Here is an 18,998-nt window from a genome sequence, read left to right as displayed (position 1 = left end):
TATAAAGCACATCCGTACATTCTTTGCCATAATCACTCTCAAAGCATTTGTTCTCCACTTAAGCCTTCTGCATCAGGTCCTCTAAGAGTTGGGGTCAATATATAAGTCTGAGTAGGGAGAAATGAATCACTGGGACAAGAGATGTGCACAATATGAGTGCATTATTAGGTAGGTCATTGGAGTGGTAGTGGGAAGATGGGTCTTTCCTGGTTATTTTTTTCTTTTCATCTGTAGGACAGGGTTATAAGCCCAGAATAAGAGGTCAAAAGTATATTGAAGATTAAGCAAAGAAGATGATATATGCAAATTAGTCACCTTGAAGAATGAAAAAAGAGTAATCTGGTCTGACAGTCGTTAGTGCCTAGTTGAAATTTAAAGCCACAGATTTGAAGCAAATCTTTAGTAGCTGTTTTTCAGATACAGATGTACAGAAATTGGATATTTGGGGTTATACTAGTGTTGGAGTTTCGCCAAACAAATATGATGGGGAGGGAAGGGTGTTTGCAAAGGAACGGTTATGTGCTGGTTCATGGAATCTGGACAGAGTCAGAAGAATAAGGACAGGTACAGATAGTAAAAGGTGACATCATAGGATTAATTGTATAAGGGCAGAAACTTTTGGAATGAAAATTAAACTTAGTTGGAAAGATTAGAGGTGAATATCTGAATGGGATATTTGAAATAGTAGTTTTCAAAATGATGCATTAATGAAAAATAGCCACCCCCCAAAAAAAAAGAATATAAGAAATGAATTGTAAGTTTTTTTAAATGAAAAGAAGAATCGCCAGATTTAAAGTTTGTATATTTGAGTAGGATGAGTGAAGTAAAGATTCTTATAGCTCAGACAGTTACCATATATACTTGTGATTAAGCCAAGTTTTTCAGCACATTTTTTGCCATTGTGTGTTTTTTAAAATCATTTTAAGGGTTTCATACAACTCTTATCACAATCCATACATGTATCAATTTGTAAAACACATTTGTACATTCCTTGCCCTCATCATTCTCAAAACATTTGCGTTCCACCTAAGCCCCTGGCATCAGCTCCTCATTTTCCCCCTCCCTCTTCACTCCTCCCTCATGAACCCTTGATAATTTACAAATTATTATTTTGTCATATCTTACACTGTCCAATGTCTCCCTTCACCCACTTCTCTGTTGTCTGTCCCCCCAGGGAGGAGGTTATATGTAGATCCTTGTAATCAGTTCCCCCTTTCCACCTCACCCTCCCAGTATCTCCACTCTCAACACTTGCCCTGAAGGGATCATCCGCCCTGGATTCCCTGTGTTTCCAGTTCCTATCTGAAACTATACATCATCTTGTCTAGCCAGATTTGTAAGGTAGCATTGGGATCATGATAGTGGAGGGGGTAGGAAGCATTTAGGAACTAGAGGAAAGTTGTATGTTTCATCGTTGCTACACGGCACCCTGACTGGCTGGTCTCCTCCCTGAGACCCTTCCTTAAGCACACGTCCAGTTGCCTACAGATGGGCTTTGGGTCCCCACCCCACATTCCCCCTCATTCACAATGATATGATTTTTTGTTCTGATGATGCCTGATACCTGATCCCTCCAACACCTCGTGATCGCACAGGCTGATGTGCTTCTTTCATGTGGGCTTTGTTGCTTCTGAGCCAGCTAGCCGCTTGTTTACCTTCAAGCCTTTAAGACCCCAGAAACTATCTCTTTTGATAGCCGGGCACCATCAGCTTTCTTCACCACATTTGCTTATTCACCCGCTTTGTCTTCAGCTATTATGTCGGGAAGGTGAGCATCACAGAATGCCAGTTTAATAGAACAAAGTATTCTTACATTGAGGGAGTACTTGAGTAGAGGCCCAAAGTCCATCTGCTACCTTAATACTAAAACTATATATATATGCACATAGATCTGTTTCCCCATCCTCATATATAAATACATTTACATATGTACATGCCTTTATTTAGACCTCTAAATGCCCTTTGCCTCCTAGCTCTTTCCTCTATTTCCTTTGACTTTCCTCTTGTCCCACTATCATGTTCAGCCTTCATTTGGGTTTCAGTAATTCCTCTCAGTTACATTACCCTTGGTCATGCCTTACCAGGCCTCCTGCACCCTCCTGACCACCAATTTGTATCACTTGTTCCCTTGTCCCTGGGTTTGTTAACACCACTACCTTTCCCCCACCTCCCCCTCTCCCATGTCCCCCCAGAACTGCGGTCCCATTGTTTTCTCCTCCAGATTGTTCATCCAGCCTATCTTATTTAGACAGACCTGCGGAGATAATAACATGCACAAAAAAACATGACAGAACAAAACCAAGCAACAAAATAAAACACAACAACAACAACAAGCCAATGACAACAAAACACAACAAGAAAGAAAAGCTTGTATTTAGTTCAAGGACTGTTTGTTGGCCTTTAGGAGTGTTTTTAGGTTGAGTCTGATGAGGCACCAAGCCCTGGCACCAAAGTCTATTTTTGGTATTCCCTGGACTTCGTTGCTCTGTTCCCCTTGCTGTTCTGTTCCATGCATGCCCTTAGTGTTTTGCCTCAGTGTGGTGGGATCAGATCGGGCGGAATTGCCACAGTTTCTCCAGTGTTGTCCCCTTTAGGGCTATGGGTCTGTGAGCGATGTTGTATGTCATAGTGGGGCCAGCCATGTGGTCTTCTCTGTGGATTGGCTGCTCTGAGCAGGAATATCATCCTCAAGGCTTGGTGGGCCAGGATGTGCTTCACTCTTTCTACCTCCCCCTTCATTTGCTCCTGTGTGCTCTGATCAGCCATGTCCCCATCCCTGAGATGCAGCGTCAGTGCTGTCCTTGAGTTAAGTGCCTTCTCACTTTCTGGCACAAATTGTTTCCAGCTCTTGTGTACTGTCTTTGGCCCAGCTCTTAAAAAGAGCAGTGGTTCTCAACCTTCCTCATGCAGCAACCCTTAAATACAGCTCCTCATGTTGTGGTGACCCCCCCAACGATAAAATTATTTTTGTTGCTACTTCATGACTGTAATTTTGCTACTGTTAGGAATCAGGAGACCCCTGTGAAAAGGTTATTTGACCCCCCCCCCCAAAGGGGTTGTGACCCACAGGTTGAGAACCGCTGTCCTATGGTTTTCTGTTACTCCTCTGAGTCTGATTTCCTTTAGTGGTGAGTGGATCTGGATGCTCAGTTGTCTTTGATTCTGCATGTTCATGGCTAGGAAACAGATGTATAGAAACTTGTATTTGCATGCATATTCCCACGCACATTTATACTCGTGCACACATCCAGCCAGCTATCTAAAACCATGGGTTGGGATTGGTGTGGAATGCCAGTCTAACACGTGTGCCATTGTTTTTCATTCCGTATTCGCATTCCCCTTTCTCCAAGGGGCAAAGACTGATTTCTGTTATCCACAATATGTTTCCCTATTCGTTCAGTTCGTCAGTAAATGTAAGTAATTTGGGGATTGCTAGCACGTGTCCCTGTGAGAAAGCAGCCACTAACGAGTTCGGGTGTGAATCCCAGCACCAGTTGCCTTTGAGCTCACGGGGGTCAGAGCAAGATTTTCACCCTCGGGATTTCTTGGTTGATGATTCAGAAGTGTTTTGCCACACCTTTCTCCTGAGGTCCCTTTGGTTGGATGCAAACCCACCTACCGTTTAATAACACTTATTCTGCCCCGGTCCTGCATTATTTGTTGCTTTCATTAATAGTTTCCATGAGGTTGATTCTGACTAGTGATGACCCGGCATAGACCAGAAGCTCCATGGACTGTTTATCTTTTGAAAACAGCTTGCCAGACCTAAACCACAACCAAACACTCCCTGCCGTCAGACCCAGTCCGGACTCCCAGCGACCTGTGGATAGAGTAGAACTGCCCACTAGGGTTTCTATGGAAGTAGATTGCCTGTCTTTCTCCCATGAAGAGATTGGTAGATTTGAGCCATGAACTTTCTTTTTTCTTTTAATAAATCATTTTATTGGGGGCTCTTACATTTTAGTAGAGGCTCTTATAACAATGCATACATACATCAATTGTTTCAAGCACATTTGTACATACTTTGTCATCATAATGTTCCAAACATTTTCTTTCTACTTGAGCCCTTGGTATCAGCTCATTTCCCCCCTCCCTCTCCCACCCTCATGGACCCTTGATAAATTATAAGTTATTATTATTCTTCTATCTTACATTGTTTGCTATCTCCCTTCACCCACATTTCTGTAGTTTGTTCCCCTGGAGAGGAAGGGTTATACATCAATCGTTGTAATTGGTTCCTCCTTTCTCCCCTTTTGCCCCTACCTCCCTCCTACCCTCATGGTTTTGCTATTCCCATTGTCGTTCCTGAGGGGTTTATCGGTCCTGGATTCCATGTGTTGAGAGTACTTAGCTGTACCAGTGTACATGCTGTGGTTTATTTTCGCTTGCCTTTCACTTTGTAGAGGGTTTGGGTTACGTTTTGTTTTCTGGTTTTACCAGAGACTATGATGCAGGAGTTGAGAGAGTGTCTGGGGGTGGGGGTGGGGGTGAGGTACCTTGGCCCAAAATGAGTTTGGAGAGTAAAGATCTGAAGCTAGAGAGATACTTAGAGCCAGATTGAATACAAAGACACATTGCATTTTGTGTCAGAAAATCAGACTGGAAGTCAGAAGTTTATTAAGGAGAAGACTAATAAGCCTGTGTTGTAGAAAATTTCTGGCCATAATGTGGCAGGTATATAAGTTGATACTTGAAGCCAGGAGACCAGTTAAGAAATATATTAGTGAAAGTATTAGCATACAGTTGAAGTATCCTTAAAAAGAAATATAAAATTGCCTTAAAATGGTAGAAGTTTCGTGTGACAGCCCCAAGTGAGTAGTTAAAATTTATTGTGCCAACCTGGCCAATAAACACATGTAGGGTTAATTGAAGGGCAGAGAGATAAATGGCTCAGTGAGCCTCGCCCTGCTTCAGCTGGCAAGGCTCACTTACTGCAAGACACCCCGAAGCAGCCCTAGGTGCTGGAGTAGCCATGTGAAGACCCCTGCCAGCGCTGAGATTCACTGATTCGACTTTCCTCCTGCAGTCAGTCTCATAGTGTGTGTTTTGTGAGATGGAGGAGGACTTTGTGGATTGGTGTCGGACGTATGTTGGACTTGTGGGCTTGGCAACACTGGGTTGGGATGTGCTGGATTTCTTGATGTGCACTTACCCTTTATATGAAATTCTCATACATGAGTTTCTGGGGATTTGTTTCTCTAAAGTACCCAGACTGACCCATTATGGTATCTCGAGAGTGGGTTACTGGAGAAACAAATCATAAGATGGAGAGTAGATGTTTGTTTGATCTCTCCCTCATGGTAGTTTTTCTTGTCTAGCCAGTGGTCAGATAAAACCACACTATTTACTTGGTTGTTTTCCAGGGGGCGGGGAGTAGGAAAATAGAAAGTTTGTAAGCCCACTTGTTTTCCGCCATTAAACTTTGATCTTTAGATGGGTTTAGGCCATCTCTGCAAAGAAAGATATGCCCTACCCCGTGCTTTAGAGTACTCAGGAACCAGTAGTCTTTGTCAAAAACTGGAAAAAATCTGGAACCATGAAGACAATTCCTCTCTAGGACTAAATGTTAAAGGGAGTCTGTGGGCAGGTTGAGATGCTTGCTAGGTGACCACCTTGATCTACTTGTGGAGTGGAAGTGGGAGAAAGCAGCAATAAAGAGATGGGCTGAGTTTGGCCACTGACTCCTGTGGACTTGGTTTACAGGGAAGAAAAAAAAAGACGAGTGGGTTGACCTCGCACAAGGGGGATAGGTTTGTTGAGTATTGGTGATAGCCCGTGGTCTAAAGGCAAGGCGACCAATGGCACCTGTGAAGGCTGAGTGAGGCAGCCGACATTGAGTTGACCAGACCAGACCAGACCAGATGGAGATTTTTGAGCCTGTGAACTGGTGCATATTGTTACTGACTTTATGGATGGCCTGTCTGGGTTTGACTTCTGCTTATGGATGCAGACTTCACAAGGTTCCAACTGGAATGAAGATTTCTTCATGTCGAAAAATATGATTGTCTCCTCAGAGCACTGGGTTGATGTAAGTGGGCGGTATATAAATTGGATAGCCAACATTGGGGGGGGGGGGGGGCTAAAGGCATGAAGTGGTTGTCTTACAAACTTTCGTAGGTGGGGAACATATTCACAGGATTATAGGATTATGTTGTAGGTGTTACTTAATTGCAATTGTGAGGCTAAAGAATGATGTACAGGTGCCAAGTTGGCAAAGGGTCGATTGAGTTATAGTTAGTTTCTTGTGCCAACCTGGCCGATAAACACATGTGGGGTTCATTGAAGGGCGGAGAGATAAATGGCTCAGTGAGCCTCGCCTTTCTAGTTCTCGGGTCTCTTGCTTTGTGATGGTCAGACCAGGGTGCAGCTGCCTTACCCAGTTCCCTGCTTCAGCTGGCAAAGCTAACTTCCTGCAAGACATCCCTGAGGAGAAGCCACATGGACCTACCCCGATGCAGCCCTGGGTGCTGGAGCAGCCGTGTGGAGACCGCTGCCAGCACTGAAATACTTAACATGTTCAGTGATTCGGCTTTCCTCCTGAAGTCGGAATCATAGTGTGTGTTTTGAGAGATGGAGGAGGACTTTGTGAATTGGTGTTGGACATATGGGTTAATGTTGGACTTGTGGGCTTGGGCAGCACTGGGTTGGGATGTTTTCTTGATGTTCACGTGCCCTTTTTATAAAACTCTCTGTTATACATAAGAATTTCTGTGGATTTGTTTCTCTAATATAACCAGACTAGCACACTGAGGTAAGCCTAGGATGGCAAGTCAGCCCTGTTCCACGGGTCATTCAGGGACATGTGCTTCCTGCACCTCACGGTTTCATTGCACAGTAGGGCAGCTGTTCATTCGCTTATGTGAGACAAGGCCGTGGATATAGCCATCTTCCGTTGGCAGGAAGGGAGCCAGAGGAAGCCAGGGGAAGTTGCCTACCACTCTGCTCGTTTTACATTGTTGAGGACATACGTGGCCATCCCAGCTGTACTGACGGCCGGGAAATACAGTCTCTAGCTAGGCCACTGTGTACCCAGGAAAACAGGAAGAATGGCCACGAGGGGCAATTGGAGGGTTAGTATGAGACTTTGAACCAAGTAGTTACAGTGGGCTGGAATTGAGCTATTGAGGAAGGAGAAAGACTGCATTTTCATGAGCTGTGTCTTGAGAGATTGCTTGTGCGGATACTTAGGTTGTCGGTTTGGTATGCAAATCTGAGACTTAGGAAAGAGGTCTTGGCCAGTGGTGTGGGGTTGGACGTCATCGATGTGTGGTAGTCGTTACACTTTGAGGGATGAACTAGGTTGCCCGAGGTAAGGCCGGAGGGAGAAGGAAGCCAGCATGAAGAAGCAAGCTGACAGAAGGAAGACACATCTGAACCGTGCCGGAGGGGGACAGTGAAAGCCTGTGAAGAAATCTCACAAAGAAGTACAGGGCTGCCAATGTCAAGTGCTACAAAGATGTCAGGTGCCATGCGGATTGATGAGAGGCCTTTGGTTTGGGATTTCGAAGGTCAAAGAGCCTTGCGAAAGCAGTGGTTAAGTGTCATGGCGTGAGAACTAGGCTGCAGTGGGAAGATGTTAAGAGACTGTATTTCCCAGCCTTGTGTACAGTGGGCTAGTCATGTAAGTCGTCAGCAATGTGAAGTGAGCAGACAAGTATGCGACCTCCTTAGAAGGAAATATGCTACCTTAGGATACTTCAGTGAATAGACGGAAGAAAAGTAAGCAAAGATCTGACTATTGTTTGAGGAAAACCAGCTGAAAAAGAAATAGGAACGTAGGTTTGACGTGTAGTAGTAGTTCAGTTGAGTTAAGTAGTTTTTATGTTAAAGCAAGTTGGGGGAAGGGGGAGGAGCAACGATAATGGACAGAATAAAGATTTCAAAGATAGAGTAGGGCTCTGAGAGGGCTTGCAAGGGAGTCCAATTAGGACAAGCGAGCCTGCTCCTTTGAACAAGAGAAGTGCATCTCTTGAGGCTGCTTTGGACAGTCACGGGGACAGATTAACTTTGGGTTGAGAGGAGGGCATAGTTCAGAGAAAGTCTCTTGGAGGGGAGGGTTTCTCCATTTCTCAGCTGGCAGAAACTAGGCACTTCGCGGACGTAACACGAGGTAGATAGGTAAGGTATCTGAATAATACGAATGGCTTTTTATCATTTTTTAAGAACCATTCTAGGAATTAGAAGAAGAATGCTGTCTAATTGAAGTCAGAAACCAGCCATTTTCACAGTGTCTATTAATATAACTGTTCAATAATGGGCCTTGCTGTCGCATTAAAACAAAATACCATCAATTTTTTCTTACTAAAATATTATAAATTAGGGTTGTAGGGAAAGCAATGTTAAGGGAATTTGGCAAGGTACTGCTTATAAAACTTGTAAACCTGTGTGTATTTTTAAGGAACAGCTTATTATATTTCTGTCCTGTTAATTATATGAAAGTGCTTTCCTTTCACCAAATCCAGAGAATGACAAACATACAATTCATAATTTATCTTCAGCCTTTCTCAGAAGGTGAAAAAAGTCAGAAGTAGAAATGTCGCATGAGAAGTATGGTTGGCTGGATTCTGACTCGTTGCCCCCTCGAAGGCAGAGTCGAACTGCCTGGGTGCATTTCCCAGGCTGTAGTCTTTACAGGAGAAGATCGCCAGGGACTGGTCCCTGGAATCAGTGATGGGTCTGCACCACCAGCCTTTGGGTCCAAAGCAAGCACTTAATTGTTGCTGCGCCACCAGGATTTCCTTTAACGAAAAGCGGACGTATCTTTGCAGAAAATATGACAAAACGTGCCTAGTTACCGTCTATACTCGTGTCTAAGCTGAGTTTTTCAGCACATTTTTAATACCGTTTTTGTGGTAAAATTAGGTGCCTTGGCTGCTATTCGGTTGGCTTATACTCGAGTACATGTTATCTCGCCCTGTAATCTCATCTGTGTAAAGTCTCATGGATTCTGAGTGTGTAATCTTACCCATAGGGCACTGGTATTTTGCTTGACATACCACTGTCCTGTACGGCAGTGAAAGAGGGGCCTTCAAAAAGCTTGTGGGAAAATGGAATGAACTGATCATGGAATTTTCCATGAACTTTTCCAGGGCTCCTTGTATTAATTGCTCTCCATAGTGTGCTGGAATAGAAGGAAAGGGTTTTCTTTGAAGGCTGTTGTTTGTACCTGAGTGATTACATTTTCCTGATAGGCTATCCTTGACACTTTAGTCTGAGCTAGCTCCACACAAAAATATTGCCCCACACTGTAAGTTGCCTGTTTTGAAAAAGGTTAGGGGATAACACTTGGACCTAACCATGGAGCCCCCAGTGCACGAAGCTAGAACTGACCAGGTAGAAAGGGTGAACAGGTCATTGGACAGTCGCAGTTGAAGGCTTTAATGTACCACTTGTAATCGTTTGACAACACAAAATGGACGTCGTGCTGGGTAGAGTGGCAGTGGAAAAGAGGAAGACCCTTGACAGGACGGACTGGCACCGCACCGGCTGCAGGGGCTCGCGGACTGGGACAAAACAATTGCGAGGATGGTGCAGGCTGACACCTTAGTGTTTCATTCTGTTGTACACGGGATTGCTGGACGTCGGAACCGACTGCATGGCACCTCGTAGCAGTAATATAGCAAGGAACCAGATGGCTTGAACAATTCTAGGGACGCAGAGGACACATTCTTCTCAAGCACACATAAGCCACCCCCCAGGGTAACGCCTATGCTAGGTATACAAGTAGGAGATTGACTAAGGCAGACTGAAGAGGAGTCAGTGCATTTAAGTTCTGGGGCTGGCAAAGATCTCGAAAGTACCACGGACTGCCAAAAGACCAGTCAGCTCTGTATTGAAAGAAGGACGGCCAGAATGCTCCGTAACAGTAAGGATGGCAAGACTTTGTCTCACACTCTTTGGACACGTTATCAGGAGAGACCAGTCCCTGGAAAGGTCTGATGCGTGGTAAAGTGGAAGGGCAGAAAACAGAGGAAGGCCTTCGACAGGATGGAGTGGCTCAGTGGCTACCACAGTGGATGCAAGCATACGGGCATCTGTGAGGATGTCACAGGACTGGGCGGTGCTTTGTTCCGTTGCACATAGGGTCGCTGTAAGTTGGAACTGACTCTGATGGCGCCCAACGACAGCAAGCCATAAAACACACCTCAATTAAATGTAAAAGAACTGAAATCATATATTCTTTGAGTGGATTTGCATAGACATCAATAATAGAAGGAAGTTTGGGAAATTTACAAATTAAACTAACCAGCTCTCTCCTATGTTGTTCACAATATTTCAAAAAAGAAATCATAACACGTAGAGCAGAAAGAAAACTTCAACGCAGTGAACTGAACGGGATGCAGCTAAAGCAGCTTGGCAGTTTGTTGCTCGTTGTTCACGGTTTTCACTTAGTCACTTCTGCTCACCGGCTTTTGATCTACTTCTTTATCTTTTACTCTGAAGGTCTCGGTTTCAGGATTGTCATTCACTTCGTGACTCCTGCCTGTGGTGTTGAAGTGTTCTTAGTGCATCTGCCTGGTCTGCCATCTGGGATTCTTTCTGCCCCGGTTTTATCAGACCACAAATAACAAGATACACGTGAAGCCTCAAAGCAACTGACAATATTTCTTCCAGGAATGGTGCAACTGTAAAGAGCCAGAACAAGACCTGAGCTTTGAATGATTGTGGCTGCTTGCTTATTTCCTGAGAATTTGTGCTTGAAAATCTTAGACTGTGAGACACTTGGCTGTGTGTACTTCTATCAGCAAGAACGAAGCATCCCATTCTTGCCTGGAGAATCTAAATCAGTGACATTGTACAGCAGCCCTGATTTCCCTAGATTCAGAACTTCAGAAAAGGAGATTTGGGGACACAGCTTTTACATCTTAACTGTGTGAGTCTCTATGGTAGAAGGACCTTGAACTCGCTTTGCAGTCCATTCCTGAGGTGTAGCCCCTTTTACATGCAGGCCCGTGGTGCTCTAAGCCCCTCAGAATATGGCTTTTAATTTAAATCTCACCTATACTTTACTCTTCCCCCAAATCTCAAAATGAATCTTCTGGTTTTGGGTTTTTTTCCCACTTGTTTGCTAAGACCGCTCAGGCCTGCATCAGAATACCGCTGAATTTAAATCACACCTACACTTTAGTCCTCCCTCAAATCTCATCCTGACGGCCCCCCCCCCCCCAGCTCGCCCCCGTTTGGGGAGACAGCTCTCTAAACCAAGCAGGGGTTTAGCATTGTGTCTTAAGAACTATTTACATGGCATCCGTGGACCACATGGATTGGACTGTGACTTTATGTTAGCGGGAGGGACGACTCAGAAGAGTATAATCCAGGTCATTGAATTGTACGAGTAGAGATTCCTGAACGGGTGCTACGTTCTCTGTCTGTTCTCAACAAAAGGTCAATCATTAATGACAAAAATGGATCAGCATGATAGCTTGTGATCCAGCCTGTTAGTGGACTAGAACTCACTCACAGTCATGCGTACTTTGACACATCACTGTCATATTCCACCTGCATGTTGTAGCTGCCTGTCTTTGAGGATCTTGGGAATCATAAGTTTTCTTTTTTCTATGTCTGTTTTAAAGTCATACTTTTTAAGCCATTAGGAACACAGTGTTTGGCCCAGTGGTTGTCTGATGTTTTTAAACTCTCAAAATATTCATTATAGAAAATCCTTGATAAAAGGGCAGAAAAACTCTTCAGCAAGCTTTCACATTTCACAATGTAGAAAAGGAGGCACGCCATTTAGAATCTGCCCAAAGAGGTGCACTTCATTTGTTGATCTATTCTCCTAATTCTTGGTCCATTGTTCCTCAGTCTTCCACACTAAATTAAAGTTGCTTGAAATTCCTTGTTGGGATTTTGTTTGGAGCACTGGTTGGCGAGGTGAAGTGTAAATGCAGCCATGTGACCACGCTGATTAATTAGGTAGCACCCGACGGGAGAAGCTCATTATTTTTCTAATGTAATAAGGAATAGTGAACTTGAGAGGTGGGACGATTTCTAGAAAGAAAGGGGGCTACTATGTTTTGTTTCCATGAAAATGATATGTATTAAATTGTAAAGCAAAATTTAAATATGTGAGAAGGTACAAGTGAACCCTCACTCCATCCTTATTGTTCATGGATCGCCAATATTGGATTAAGAATCTTCTTTCATCTTTTGGCTGCTAGGACATGGGTTTGTTCTGCCCTGGGCAGTAGGAGGCGGGGCACTTTCTCCCTTCCAGCTTTTGCCGTAGAGTGGCGGACATTGGCATAGACACAGGTGTAGACATAGACACAGGTAAAGGCAGGCAGCAGGAAATCTCTTGACTGGCTCCCCTGAGTGTTCTCGTAGATCCCAGACCACCCATTGTTTGCTCAGTGCTGCCTGGTGTTTGCCATCGAGAGTAGTTCTTACATCATTTATGAGAGAGAGAGAGAGAGAGAGAGAGAGAGAGAGAGAGAGAGAGAGAGAGAGAGAGAGAGAGTGTTATTTTTAAATTTAATTCTTTAGAAATTTTTATTGTGGCTTAAATGAAGGTGTACCAAACAGATGGTCCGCTTTACAGTCAACAGTTCATGCACATTTAACTCATTCATTGCCATCCCCTAGTATGCCCTCGCGTATCCAGATCCGCTTCCTCCTGGTTCTTGTTCCATTCCTCCTCCGCTCCTCGCCCTGTGATCTTTGTCCCAGGGAAACGCTGCCCTTCGGATCGGAAACGATTGTCCCAACACAGGCGTCTGCAGGCTTGTCTCGGGCCTCACTTCCTCCATCTGACCATAACCTTGGTCTCTGATGAGTCTGAATTTGTTCGCCTTTCCCTCTCACTCGCTCTGGAACCATCCAAGGTGATGGCTTTCAAAGCAGTGGGTCGTAGTAGTCTGGTCTCAGGGTTGTGGAGACTGACGTGTGGTGCGCTGTCCATCTGACGACCTGGTTCCGAGCGCCTTTCATGTTTCCTCGCCCTTCCTTTCGCCCATCAGCAAGGGACCAGTAGTTGCACCTGGGAATGCTGCTCACAAGCAGACTCATGTCGCTACTCACACAGTAGGATTTTTTTTTCGTCTTTGTGGACAACCTTGTGCTAGTTGACGTGGTATCCCCCAAGAGAGAGGTTGGGTGTGGGGGTGGAGGTGGAGGTGGAGCTGGACCATAGCCTTGAACTCTTGCAAACTTTCCAAAGTCTTTCCCATTTACCTCCTTTTTTATTGCCTTTCTTCATACTGCCGTTTGCCTTCCACTTCACCCAAATCAGACATTTATACCATGCATAAACAATCATATACCATCTCGCCAGTGACTTTTCCCCCCTCGCATGTTCTCCACGCTGGTAACCATCAAAGAATTATTTCTTTTGGTGTGGAAACCTCTTTTTGAGTTTTTACAGTAGTGTTCTCATACAATATTTGTCCATTTGTGATTGACTGATTTCACCCAGCATATTGCCCTTCGCGTTCATCCAGCCTATGAGGTGTTTCCCAGAGTCACCGTTGTTCTCCAACATTGCATGGGACTCCTGTGTGTGTGTGCACAGTTACTTTTCGAAGCCGCATCATGGATGGTTAGTGGTACCTGTGCCATCAAGTTGACATCAGCTCGTAGCAACTGCCTGTTCAGCCGAGAACAGCACCTGCTCCTCACTCTGCTCTGCCCCAGCCCATTGCATTGTGGTAGCCTCTGTCAGCTCATCTCGTTCAGTCTTCCTCTTTGCGGATGCGTTACCTTACGCTGCATGATAGCCTTCGCCAGGGGCTAGACCTTCCTGAAAACATGTCTAAATATGTGAGACAAAGTCTCAAAATGCTCACTTTAAAAAAAATCATTTTATTGGGGTTCATACAACTCATCACAATCCGGACATCCATCCATCGTGTCAAGCACATTTGTTGCCATCATTCTGAAGACATTTGCTTGCTGCTTGAGCTCTTGGTATCAGCTCCTCATTTTTCCCCACCCTCCCAGTGTCCCTCTCTCCCTCCCTCACCCTTGGTAATTTATAAATTATTATTGTCTTACACTGTCTGACGTGTCCCTTCACCCACTTTTCTGTTGTCCACCCCCCAGGAAGAGGGTTCTATGTAGATCATTGTGATCGGTTCCCCCTTTCTACCCCACCTTCTCCTTACCCTCTTAGTATCGCTACTCTCATTATTGGTCCTGAGGGGTTTATCTGTCCTGGATTCCCTGTGTTTCCAGTTCTTATCTGTACCAGTGTATATCCTCTGGTCTAGCCGGATTTGTAAGGTAGAATTGGGATCTTGATAGTTTGGGGGAGGAAGCATTAAAGAACTAGAGGAAAGTTATATGCTTCATCCTTGCTACACTGCACCCTGACTGGCTCGTCTCCTCCCCAAGACAATTCTTGGAAGAGATGTCCAGTTACCTACAGATGGCTTTGATTTCCCACTTTGCACTCACCCTCATTCACAATGATATGATTTTTTTGTTCTTTGATGCCTGATACCTGATCTCACTGACACCTTGTGATCACACAGGCTGGTATGCTTCTTCCGTGTGGGCTTTGTTGCTTCTCAACTACATGACCGCTTGTTTATCTTCAAGCCTTTCAGACCCCAGACACTATATCTTTAATTGCTGGGCACCATCTGCTTTCTTCACATTTGCTTATGCACCTGTTTTTGTTAGGAAGGTGAGCATCATGGAATGCCAGTTTAATAGAACAAAGTGTTCTTGCATTGAGGCAGTACTTAGGTAGAGGCCCAATGTCCATCTGCTATCTTAATACTAAACCTATAAATATGTGCACATAGGTCTGTTTCTGCATGGTCACATATAAATATTCACATATGAACATGCCTGAATTTAGACTTTTGTAAATGGCCTTTGCCTCCTAGTTCTTTCCTCTATTTCCTTTTACTTTACTCATGTCCCATTATCATGTTCAGCCTTCACTTGATTTTCAGTCATTCCTCGTGGTTACATTCCCCTTGATCAAGCCCTACCAGGCCTTCTACCCGCTCCTCGCCATCAATTTTGGATCACTTGTTGAGCATTCTGACTGTAAAACAGAGTTGTTTGTTTTCTGGCAGTTCATGGCATATTCAGAATTTCTTTCCAGTACCATAATCAGTTATTCCTTGGGCGTCTTTACTTATTGTCTAGTTTTTGTGTGCATAAGAAGCAACGGCAAACACCATGGCTTAGGCCAGGCACACCTGAGTCCTCAAAGTGACATCTTTACTTTTAAAGAGATCCTTGGCAGTCCATTTGTTCAATTTAACACATCGTATGATTTATAGATCGCTGCTTCCACAGGTGTTGATTGCAGATTAAAGTAAAATGTTATCCTCGGCAACTTCAGGCTTTTCTGTTTATCATGATGTGGCTTATTGATCTGCTTGTGAGGTTTTTTGTTCATGTTGAGGTCTGTAATTCTTAGTGAAGGAAAGCTATAGTCTTTATTTTTATTAGTAAGTGCTTCAAGACCTCTTCACTTTCTGCACATCACAAGTTATTAATGAGTTCCTCCAGTTGCCAAGTTTCTCTTCAAAGTCCAGCTTCTTGGATTATTTGCCCAGCATACAGATTGATTAAGAATGGTTAAAGGACACAACCCTGATGCACACTGTGTTCATCTGGGTAGACCAGAGAAACAAATCCATGGAGACTCATGTCTTCAAGAAAGAGCTTTATATACAAGAGAAATTGAATATTGAGAAAATGTCCCTCCTAGTCCAGATCAAGTTCATCAGTCCAATATTAGCCTATATGTCTGATACCAATCTGTATAGTCCTCTTCATACTTACGAAGCACATGAAATGATGCTGAATGCAGGAAGATCACAGGCCAGTGGGTGGGAAATCTTGTGGATCCAGTGGTGGTGTAAGCATCTCAGCACTGGCAGGTCTCTCCATGACTCTTCCGGCTCAGGGCACTCGAGTAGTTCCATGTGTCTAATTGACAGGGATGTCTCACAGGGAGTGAGCAGAGAAAGAGAGTTGTCTCCTGCCTCCAGGGAGGAATACCTGAGTTCTCAGAGTCCTCAGCAGTAGGCCATGCCCACATAGAGGTCTCATTGGCTAGACCCCACCACTTCACTTTTAATCCTCTCAAATTGATACATGATCATTTAACTACCACCTTTCCAGATTTTAAACCAGTTTGTAACCCCTTGTTCCAGGAATACTTGGCAGTAGATTTTTTCCATAACAAAAAAACAAAATCCCTGATACCAAGTTTATTCCAATTCAGAGTGATCCTATAGGACAGAGTAGAACTGCCCCGTGGGTGTCCAAGACTGTAAAACTTTTACAGGAGTAGAAAGCCTCATCTCTCTCTCTCTTTTTGAAAGCCTCATCTTTCTGCCGTGGAGCAGTTGGTGGTTTCAACTGCTGACCCTGTGGTTAACATCCCAGTATACAGATCACTCCACTACCAAGGCTCCTTTAAATAACAAACAAACAAGGAAGCTCACTGCCATCAAGTCATTTCCAGCTCATAAACATTTCAGAACCTTGGAAAGTTCTGGATGAAACGAACCCCGAAACAGACATTTTTGAAGTAGAGTTATGGGGAAGAAAATTTATGGTGTAGTAGATTCATTTATTCAACACATTTTTTGTTCATCTCATACTAGAGATGCAAAGATGATTTAAGCCTTAGTTCTAGCCTAGAAGCCCGTCTACTCATACGCATGTAGGCCTGCTGACACTGATGTAACGAGGAATACAGTATGTATACAGATCACTGTAGATGGTGTGATGCTTGCAGTTGTTTATTATGGCTCTGACTCAAGGCAACCTAACACAAGGTCGTGCACCAGTACACCTGGAAATTATAGTGGCAAGGCCAAAGAGGAGGGGGCTTCCAAAAGCTTCTGGACATTTAAGGAAGGGAGTTTTCCCCGATACCTTTTGCAGCCTTGTTTCTATCACCAGACACCCTCATTCACTCCCCACCACCTCAGTGCTTTTCACGAACGATCTGTATTCCTCGACCAGCCCCTCCCTCTGAGGTTGCCGTGATGGCTGCCCACAGCCAGCCAGCGCCCTCCGGTTCCCGCCACCTTCATCAACCTCAGTCTCATGCTCTCCTTTCACTAGTGGGGTGGGGGGAAGTATAACTGAGGGGCTAGTGAAGAAGCACAATTCCAAAACTTGGCAGTTATTTTATATGCCTAGGAAAATTGCTATTTGTGTCATTGTGGCTTTGTTGTTTCTAATTCTGAGTCCTTAACATACTCAAAATGAGAAATTCTTAATAGTGGGAAATGAACTCATGAGAGTCCGGGCCAATGATTTCCTTCTGAACCTTTAGAGGCATGAAAATCCCTTCTTCTTCGCTGAGAAATCTTTGGGTTTTGTGCGTACTTTATTACAGAAACTAATGGCCTGGCATATTTTCCATTATTTTCTCCCTTGTAATTGGGGCGGAAAGGTAGGTTTTGGTAATGGGTGCAAACAGTTAGTGAATTACATTACAGTAGGACATACTGGAGTAGATGTGTCAGATCTTGTTATAAGCACCTCATCTTTATGATTTGGGTAGGAATTTGGGAAGCTAGCTGACATCTGTATTTTACTTTCCATTGAGACACATGTAATCGGGTGATTCAGTGGTATATTGTGGTGGTTGTTAGTTTGTTCTTTCTGCAGTCTCTGGTTCACCACATTTGCATTCACTGCACTTGTGTTTCTCTGCATGACAAGTGTTCATTCAGGAGCCACAGCATGTGACACTGAGATAGGATTCCCAGATCTAATTTTGGCAAATTTGGGTGGGGAGGGAATCGGAGGAGAGAGATTATATGTTAATTGTCTGGCCAGTCTCAGGTACAGTCCCCTCCTGCATCCCACAACAGTTGTAACCAGGCACTCCAGTACAGAGAAAACCTGTGTGTGTGGACTACTTGGAAACCCAGGACTGCTGCAGCATGGGACCTTGAGTCTCACGAAGAGTCGATGGCGGTACATTTGATAAGCTTGGTGTGTAAGGGTATCCTCCCAAACATAAAACAATTACCAATTGATGCCAAAGTTATATTAGATGTTATTTGGCAATAGAAAAGTACTACATTTCCTAGTACATTAATGAATTGAAGAGTCAGAAGCAACAAGACAGACTGGCATCCTGTTTGCAGCATGGTGTGAATCATATCGAATGCTATATAACTCTTACACTGTACTGGGCACTGGTCTAAGCCTCTTACATATCCATTTAACCCTTAACAACCCCACGAGCTAGGTGGTTATTCTTGCTATACCCCTTTTACAGAAGAGAAAATTAACTTAGAAAGAGTGGCGCAGAGAATGATTTGCCAGCGGGACAGAGTTGGGATTTCCCCGGTGGTGCTAATGGGTAGGTGTTAGATTGCTGTCGACAAAGCCCAGACTCACCATCCAAAGGTGAGGCTGTTTGTTCCCGTGCAGATGGGATGTCCCAGAAACCCTGTGCAGGGCTGCTGTAAGTCAGGACTAGTTGGCAGGGGGTTTACTCTAGGACCAGCAGTGGGGTTAGCCTACCCCCAGCATTCATGCCCGTGGTCACTGTGCTGTATGTTCTCTTAAGCCAGGATGGGAATTACCATTCCAAGTAGTGCTGATAACACCATGACTGTCCTTTGAAAGAAACGGGCACTTTGAAATGTGTACCTTGCTAAAGCACTCAATATGTTTGTTTTGTTTATTCTAGGAGAAGATTTTGCAGTTGTGCAGCAAGAAATTATTATGATGAAAGACTGTAAACACCCAAATATCGTTGCTTATTTTGGAAGCTATCTCAGGTACACTGTTTTCCTTTCAAAACCCAAAATGATCACCAAATGCATTGAACAAAAGAAAATTTGTGGAATATTGTCTTTTTTTTAAGTTTTGAAAAAGAAAATGTGTTCATACGAATGGTATTTTTATTTATGACCTGCTTACTTATGTTAACTCTGTCACCCACGTCACCGTCTCCTGTCTCATTTATTGTGATGCTGGGGCTTCTGGATGTGCTTTCAGGGAGGACATTGGACTGTCGGGTGGGCGAGAGAGAGAGAGAGAGAGCACCAGCCAAGCAT

The 18,998-nt window shown here is 44.1% G+C and overlaps 1 protein-coding gene across 3 annotated transcripts in view; it reads left to right on the top strand.

The window, feature by feature from the left end:
- The window catches only part of MAP4K3 (mitogen-activated protein kinase kinase kinase kinase 3), a 180,041-nt gene that overhangs the window by 66,361 nt on the left and 94,682 nt on the right, over positions 1 to 18,998 (top strand). For 2 of the 3 annotated variants that reach the window (XM_075535824.1, XM_075535823.1), the window contains exon 3: positions 18,629 to 18,719. The exons of the other annotated variant lie outside the window; for it this stretch is intronic. In XM_075535824.1, the coding sequence (XP_075391939.1) occupies positions 18,629 to 18,719 (91 nt within the window). The remainder of the gene's footprint in view (positions 1 to 18,628; positions 18,720 to 18,998) is intronic. 3 annotated transcript variants of the gene reach the window in all.

The sequence above is a fragment of the Tenrec ecaudatus genome, chromosome 17, assembly GCF_050624435.1.
Source record: "Tenrec ecaudatus isolate mTenEca1 chromosome 17, mTenEca1.hap1, whole genome shotgun sequence".
Lineage (NCBI taxonomy): Eukaryota > Metazoa > Chordata > Mammalia > Afrosoricida > Tenrecidae > Tenrec > Tenrec ecaudatus.
Note: the sequence above shows the minus strand (reverse complement) of the source record. Positions and strands in the feature narration are given on the sequence as shown.